This window comes from Limulus polyphemus, unplaced genomic scaffold (genome assembly GCF_000517525.1).
Source record: "Limulus polyphemus unplaced genomic scaffold, Limulus_polyphemus-2.1.2 Scaffold5542, whole genome shotgun sequence".
In the NCBI taxonomy this organism is placed as follows: Eukaryota; Metazoa; Arthropoda; class Merostomata; order Xiphosura; family Limulidae; genus Limulus; species Limulus polyphemus.
The window spans coordinates 52,559-61,290 of record NW_013671152.1 but is presented as its reverse complement, the minus strand read 5'-3'; the positions used below and the strand labels follow the sequence as shown (position 1 = coordinate 61,290).

Sequence of the window (8,732 nt, the reverse complement as noted above, 5' to 3'; positions counted from 1 at the left end):
AAACCTGGATTCTTGCGTTGTAAGTCCGCAGATATTCCGCTGTGCCACTAGGGGGGCCAATGAGTATGAAAAGAGAAACGAATATGAGGTAGATCAATAGGAAATCGAGCTTTATGTAGAGATAGAAAGTTTATTGTAATACGTATTAAATAAGAATATATAAATTCTTAAATTTCATTAGCTTTTCTTCTATTCATTGTTTTTAAAGAATGTTGAGCGCTAACTCAATATATTTACATCGTAAAACAATAATAAAATTTATAGTAAATAGAAAAGAAGTTATGGTCAATCAAAGCTTTATGTGTGAGAAGTGACCAAAATTATTTTTGTATCTAATATATGCAGAGAGGCGTGACGTTGCTGGACCATTGACCACTCCAAGATGGCAACTCCGTGACTATTGTCGGACCCTATTATCGTATAAAGTCTATTACGATATATCTGAGGTGTTTAAGTGCCATCTATTAGCAGACCTCGGCGACGATCAAACCCATCAAATAGAGGGCAAGTAAATAAATAAATAAATGAGATTTTTCTCTATTTTAAGTTAGACATTAAATTACGCTTTAAATTATAGAGATCTGATATAGGTATTTTGTTGGGGTATCTTGAATATTTAAAAAAGTGCATGGTTGTAATCATAAACAAAAGCGATTCGCTGATTTAATGTGATTGTGATAATCTCCAAAGAAGGTTGTGAAAGAATCTGATCGCAGGTATATTCCAAAGGGTTTTTTTTTACGTTAAAATTGTTACCAAAGGATTTTTTAAAAGCTTTCACAAAATATATTGTACGTTCAACAAAACTTTCAAAAGATTATATTACGAACATAAATGGTATATGTCATCATAACTTCATATAAGTTATAACAGTTAACACACTACTGACTATTGTATTGAAGTTGTATGTTCTTTTGTAGGCCTAGTTAACTGTTAAGTATAGTAAACTACTACTGGTAGTACTACAAGTTCTTTGAATTGGCCAAACTAGGTGTTAAAATGTTTCTGTCAAACTCGGTCATTGCTAACAACTCTACCGAAAACCTCGAATACAATTTTCCTTAAAAGTTAAAGTAATATACTTTTCTTTAGGTTTCACTAATTCAGGTTTTTTATAAAAACTAAAAGTAAAACAGGTTAAAATTTCTCAAGTGTCATTAACAAGCAGATTACAATTGGTATAATTATTAATAATATAGTATATATATAGATAGTATTATTATTATTTTCTTATATGTCAATGCATCTATATCTGAGAGTGAGACTTGATTAAAATTTTAACAGTAGATGGTGCACTGTTTAACATCCAGAAATTCTTAAGTTTTTTCACATTACTAAAAAAACCTTTTTTCACATTTGTAATTATAAGTTAATCTAATAATGTTAAAAAGTTAAGTTTCATTTATGTTGCTACAGAGCGGGTAATAATCACTATTTCAGGCTTTTTATCAAATAGATTAATTCAGAGTCTCGATAATTAATAAGTAATGTTGCTAATAGTAATATAGTATTTGAAGATAGTATTATTAATCATTACATTATGTACACTTATAGCTAAGACTTAATTGAAATTTGAACAGCGGATGGTGCACTGTTAATCCTGTTTCATTATATGATTCCTCAATACCTTAGAAATTTTCGTAATCAAGTTTTTTCACTTTACCAAAACAACCTTTTTACATTATTATAACTTAATAATGTTTAAAACTTAAGTTTGATTTATGTTGCTATAAGTCAGTAATAACTAATATCTGAAATGTGGTTAATTAGTTTCGAACTTTAAAGAGTATTTTAAGTTTGACTTATCAAACTAGTGGTGACATGAGGCAAATGGTAGCAAGGAAATTGTTAGGCATTTGTGATGGGAATTACCTGTATTTTAACATTTGTAGCATGTAAACTGGTTTTAGCCACACACTTGTGGTGATGAATAATGAGAAAAATGTTGTGAAAATTATTTGAATGTAGCACTTTTAAAGTGAACTGACCAAATTATATATATCATATTAAGAGTAGTATTATCAAAGAGAATGAGTAAGGTAAAAGAGTATGTGAAATATTGTTTTTTTAATAGTGTACATATATTTACTTTTTCATTTTTAATATAAAACATATCACTTATGTAAACATTGTCAAAACAGTAATAAACCATGTTTCATGGTTAATCTGTATCTTATGAGAAACATTTTTATTGTTTTCTGCTTATAGCAAACACCTAACCCATCCAAAGAAATAAGAATGAAGCCACTTCAGGTTTATCGTCAAGCTTCAATTTTCTTTAATATATGCAAGTCAGGAGGAAGAAAATGGAGCCAGAAATTTAACAGTATTGGTAGAAATCCACAAATGAGAAAAGTAAATCGTACCTTTTACTTGTTGCATAAATAGTTTAATCATAATTAGTTTTTGTAATGCTTAATATGTGATTGTGATTTTGAACAGTTAGTACTTAATTTTTTGTTCTGGACAGATAAAATGAAATCCACTTTTTAAAACTATCACAAAGTTGTATCCAGCATTTGGGTAATGGAATTTGAAGTCTTTAATATTTTGTAATTTGTTTTTAGGTAAACCATGAACAAAACATTAGTGTGATACGTGAAAAAAGCTTTGATTGTACATTAAAATCCATTAACTTTTACAAACAACAGATGTTTTGCTGTGTGATTTTTATTACAAGATTTATTTGATACAGGGGTCCAGTATAGGAATGTCTTCAGAAATTCCTGTTTTTGAAAACATTAATCAATTTTTGGGAAATATAAAATGTCTTTGGCATTAAGAATAAAACCAAAGTTTGTATTCTATAATGGTCTGGCCAAATCTATGGTCATACATAAGCTTATTAAGATAAAATACAAAGAGAAGTAGAATACCATATTTTGTGGTGTTGTGTAGAACCTGTCACTGTCAGTATTCAATATCAAGTGTATATGATGTTTAAAAGGCAGTAATGGCACAGTGAGGAATGATTAAAATACTGTAATACAATTTTAAAATTGGCAGAGCCAACAATAGCTGTATATATTGCCCTAGTGAAAACACAAAATGATAGGCTTGCATGTACATCTCTTGTCAATCAAATGTATATTTTTTAAAACAAGTCATGTAAGCCACATGAGTGTAATTATTCTAAGTAATAATTAAATTTTATCAATGATAATCCTGATCTCAAAATATTTTTTTCTTGTTTATAAATCTGTTAGAAGTATAGTTTGATTCATCAACCACACTATTTAAAATATAAGAGCATCTATGATGTTTCTTGAACATTTGTTTATTGTGAAACTGACATCTTTTTTTTTTGGTTATTACGTCTCTCTGTTAGTATAAGTTAATATTCTTTAATTAGGTAACTTTTCGTTCTTTTGATATGTAGCATTTACTTAATTATACTAAGAGCTTTGTTTTATTTATTTATTTTTTAATATGTAACATTACATGAGATTCCTGGTACTACAGAACTACAGTTATGTTATGTTATCAGCTTACCGGCTTGCATGATATTTCTTTCTTTGAAGTTGTTATGTAAAATCAATGTTAATTAACCACAGTCTGATACTGTCAGAAAAATGTGTGGATTACATTTAAGATTTTATCTTGACTGTAGTGTGCATATGACCTTTGATTTATGGTATGCTAATACAAGTCTTGAAACATTCTATAGCATCTTGGCCATCATATAAAGGAATTTGCATAAAATTGAATGGATAAATACATCTCATTTAAGAAAAGGATTTCAAAGGGCCAAAGCTGTAATCTGTAGTCTTCACATAGTCTTTATATACATTATTTACGGAATCCAGAGAGTAGAGAAGCAACTGTAAGGTCAAAAGGACATTAATATATATTTCAGGATACTACTATTATTTGAAAACATTATATAGAAACTAGCACCCTAAAAGCACATTATTGTAGGCTTATACATGTTTTTCCCATAGTGCAAAGTTAATACTCATTTTACCATATACATAACATATAAGATAAAGAGCCTTTGTTTAAGAAGATACTTGCTTGAGTTTCTTCCATGAGGATATTTCTTTAATTATGATGAATAGATATGATAAATACCTCCATCAGAGAATAGAAATGAGATGTAGAAAAAAAAAAATTCCATAGAACTGTAATCAAGACAAATGGAAAGATGGAATGTGTATTTTTATTTATACATTTAAAGATAGAATGTTGTAGAAATTAAGTTTTTTTTTCATATTATTGGTGTTGTATGCAAGTCCTACATTACATACCTTACTCTCCTATAATATATATTTCCTATCCACTAACAAATCTTAAACATTCTTGAGGATATGTTTCAAATTGAAACTGAGGTGTTACACTGTATATTTTGGCTTATCAAGGAACATATATGTAGTTTTATAGGATAGTTGTATCGTAACCTGCTTGACCTTGTATATGGGCGAAACCTTGTGACTGTCACATGGACCAGCAATATTTACATATTTTAGTGCCCTATTTCTAATTGGTAACCTACAGAGCTCAGAATGTGTATTGTGAATACAGTTTTGGTGCTTTGAAATTAGATTAATTCCAACTTTTGAGGAAGGTATTTCATTTTCTGACACAAGTGAGCCAAGATAAGTTAGTGAAGTTTCATCTGTATCTTACATGTTATTGCTGCTGAGCACATAATTACATTTAACTGGGTACTGTTTAACAATTTTTCAATTATCTCCATCTCATTTATGATAATTTAACCACTAGGCAATCATCCGTCATTTTGTCTTCTTCAAGAAATAAAGTAGATATCTTTATCTTAACATCTACAATGTTTCTTGTCTCTATCATTTTGTCTTCAACAAAACACTACATTTATCATTCTTCTTATTTTGTTTATGATTGAGTGACTGTGAGCTAGGATTATCCTTGAACTACCACAATGTCAGTAATGTATAATTGTTTAGATGGAAAGCTCACAGAATTTTCTGGAATGAAATTTGAATCTACAATTTATGCATTACCGGAAGTTCCAGTCGAGAAGTAATTATAATTATCTCTGCTGTGAAATGAATACTTATTGAATGACAGCAATTTGTTTAATAGTGTAAAATGGATAAAAAATAATTTTAGACATAATTTCAAAGAATTTTTGAGATTTTTGGAGTTTGATTTTTTTGTTGTATGAGGCCCATTAGTATACAATATTCTAGGTAGTGATTTGTGGTAGCCATAATGTGGACCTTACTAACAATTGCATATACACACACACAATTTTAAAATTTACACAAGTAAGAAACTAACAAAAAATAATTTTAAAAACTTTTAAAGGTAATTTCAAAATGAAAAAATGGTTAATAGAACAAAATTTTGAGTCAATAAATGAAAAATATAGAAAGAGGAAATGGAACATTTAAAAATACTTAGAATTAGAAAACTTGAAAAATGAAGATAGAATGTATCTAATTTAAGCTTTGGAAATAAAGGAAACATTGTAGATTACCACATAATAACAATTATGCTAAATATTATCATTTGAAGACCTTAAAGTTAAATAATATTCATGAAAAGAAAAGGTGAGAGACAAAACAAGCACTTAAGTTTTAACTTGTATTCTGATTATTGTACATGCAGTTTGAGTTTGAATATAGGCTGCATAAGATGGTCATGACTGTACAGAATTCTGTTTTGGGCAAGACTGCTATTCAAATGGCATTTGACATATATATATATATATATCTGTTGCACTTTTTATGGTTTTGTTGCTCATACAAAGCTGAAGTAAATAATTTTAAATATAATACCCATATAGGGATTCAAGTTGAATGTTATGTACACAGATTAAAATTACCTATACAATTTTAACTCATGGATATGTCTAACTAGAGACTTTGTTTACAGTTTATTTCCTTCTTTTTTTTAACAGATGCTCTTGCCATGTTTCATATTTCACAATATGGCACAGGTCCACACAGACACCATCAGCAAACACATTAAGATTACAAGAAATGATGATTCAAATGAATCCAATGCACCATTAGTTGTGCTCGTTGCATGGATGTTGGCCAAGGATCACCACATTGAAAAATACAGCAGTATTTACTTAGAGAGAGGGTTTGATATTCTTACAGTGAAAATTACTCCAGTCAGTCTGTTATTTCCAGCCTCTCGCTGTCACATCCTTGCTCAATCCCTGTTAGATTTTCTGGAAGAACAAAAACAGTATGAGAAGATCTTGGTACATGGTTTTTCTGTAGGAGCCTATTTTTTTGGAGAGTTCCTACGAAAGTTGAAAGAAAAACATGATTCACTAAGCCTGGTTCATCGATTTAAAGGGCAAATATTTGATAGTGCTGTTGATTATGAAGGAATTCAGAAAGGTTTTCCTCGTGCTATTACAAGTAACCCATTATTAGTCAAGCTTGTGGAGTTTTACATTCAGAGTCACCTTAATATATTTTACAATGTAGCAACCAAACATTACCTGGAATCATCGAGAGCATTTCATAACACATTGTTGAGGTGTCCTTCCTTAATGTTAGTCTCAAGAGATGATCTGGTTGGAAACCCACAGGCCAATGAAAAGGTGATGAACAGTTGGAAGTCTCTGGGATTGGACGTGTCATGGAAGTGTTGGGACAAATCTGGACATGTCAGTCATTTGTACCATCACAAAAATGAGTATATTGATGAACTTGATAAATTTCTTAAGAAAATTCAGCTTTAAGGGCATTCTGGAATGGCATATTGTTTTGGTTAATTTGTGCCATATTGTTTTGGTTATTTTGAAAGAACTGCTTAATTATAGTGCATGTATTGACTAAGTTGAATTTAATATTTTGGTCTGGATTTCAATTTTTTTTTACTCCTATCAAGAATTTTGGTAACTGATAGCTCTACATGAAGAAAATGGACATTTTATTTAATAAAAATAATTCTTTGATTAAAAGTGAAAATTTAATGTACTTTAAAACTTAGTAAAAATGTATTGTATGTTCTTATTAACTTCCTTTTTCTTCCTTTTAAATAGGTGTAATTTTATACCATTGGTCACATTATTTGTCTTACATTTTTTAAGGAATTTTGTGAGTTTTTAACATGCCTAGTGTGAAAAATAAACTAAGTTTCATTTGAGCACCTAATTACATTCAAATAACCCAGTTGAAGGATTAATTTTTAAGCTTATGGCTTTAAGAAAATAACTAAAAGGTTAGTGTTTTACTTTATGTTACTTGGAGATACAGTTAGTAGTGTACGTTCAAAGGATATTAGACTAGTGAATATCTAGAATACCTGTGGTTTACCAGTTTCACCCATATATATATATATATCTAATAATGTATCAAAAATCTTCTTTTTTTTTTTTTAATTATTTATAGCTATTGTATTTTAATTAAAGTTAAGAGTTAAGTTCTTAGCGTAGTTTAGAAATGATGGTGATATATTCAAACTTAGCTGATCATGTACAGTGTTAGCTATTTATTCCTGGCATAGGTTTCAACTCTACTTTGAATACTAGTATATTTCAGTTTAAATACAATGTTATTGAGTCATTTATTTTGTTATAGGCATTTTACAATAAGTGTTTTGTGTAAAGTCATTTGTCTTATATTAAGGACTGTCTCAAAAGTTATGGTATTACATCAACCCATCAGCTTTAAAAATATAATTGTTTAAACTTTTCATGCAAGAAAACGAAAATCTTATCACTAAGATACATAAATCGTTATGAAAGAAGAATGAAAAACTACTTTATAAAGCAGTTACTACAAATCAAAATGTTACACATAATGGTAGTAGTAAGATCATCATTTTCAGGCCATTATGTTGTACTCTTATTCGTTATTTCAAAGCTGATTTAAAAAAAAATCATTATCATTCCTCTAGTTTTGTCATATTATATTTTTACCTGTCATTTTGAAATGTAAGACATATCGTCAGATTCAAATTTTTTAAAGAGTAGAGTAACCCTAAAGGCATTTAAAGATAGTCAATGAAGCTAAAAGTGGCTATGGAACAACTAAATTTTCCAATTCCAATGTATGAAAATGTTTTACATTAGTAGTATTATACAACTGCTAATGTATAGGATATCATATGTACAGCTATGTATGTGAATCATTCAGCATTAACAGCTGCATTTACACAGTTTTAACATTCACTTTATTAAAATGGGAACTAGCCATTACCTCACACATTACTAGTTCCATTTAAAATTAGTGTTCCACGTGAGACAAAAGTTTCTCATAACCTGGTACCTTATGTTTCTGTGTTGTTACAGAATGTTAGCATAAAAATCTTTATGTCTTGGAATGCCTTTTTTTTTGCTACATATTTTTATTCTAAGTTCCAATATTGTAGAGCTCATTATTAGATGCCAACAAAAATGTAGTACAAAATGTTTAACTACTGTTAAATAAATGTTTTCTTTTTTTCTTTTTGTTTGATCATGATAGGAAAGCAAAAGAACAACCCTATGATTTCTCGCCTGATCTCAAATAACTTTTGTATATTATTAAACAATACTGTTAGTGACTTATGCAATTATAATAAAAATATAAGGTAAGAAAAAACAAGGAAATTTTTGATTATTTTTTTTCCGCACAAAAAACTGGTAAATCATGAACTGATAATGTTGTCAGAAAATATTGTGAGTTTTGTTCTTGTATGGCTATAAAAATGTAATATATATATATATATATATACCAATAGAAAAGTTGGGGTATTTCTGGATAATACTAATGAAAATACTGGCAGGTCATGGCTTGTTGAGGCTA

General features: G+C 29.0%; 1 protein-coding gene across 1 annotated transcript; it reads left to right on the top strand.

The window, feature by feature from the left end:
* Window positions 1-491: 491 nt before the first annotated feature.
* Window positions 492-8,328, top strand: LOC106472712 (transmembrane protein 53-B-like). The gene is made up of 3 exons (XM_022401254.1): window positions 492-716; window positions 2,209-2,355; window positions 5,882-8,328. Exons 2-3 carry the CDS (start codon window positions 2,239-2,241, stop codon window positions 6,680-6,682), a joined length of 918 nt encoding a protein of 305 aa, XP_022256962.1. The 5' UTR covers window positions 492-716; window positions 2,209-2,238; the 3' UTR covers window positions 6,683-8,328.
* The last annotated feature ends 404 nt before the right edge of the window (window positions 8,329-8,732 follow it).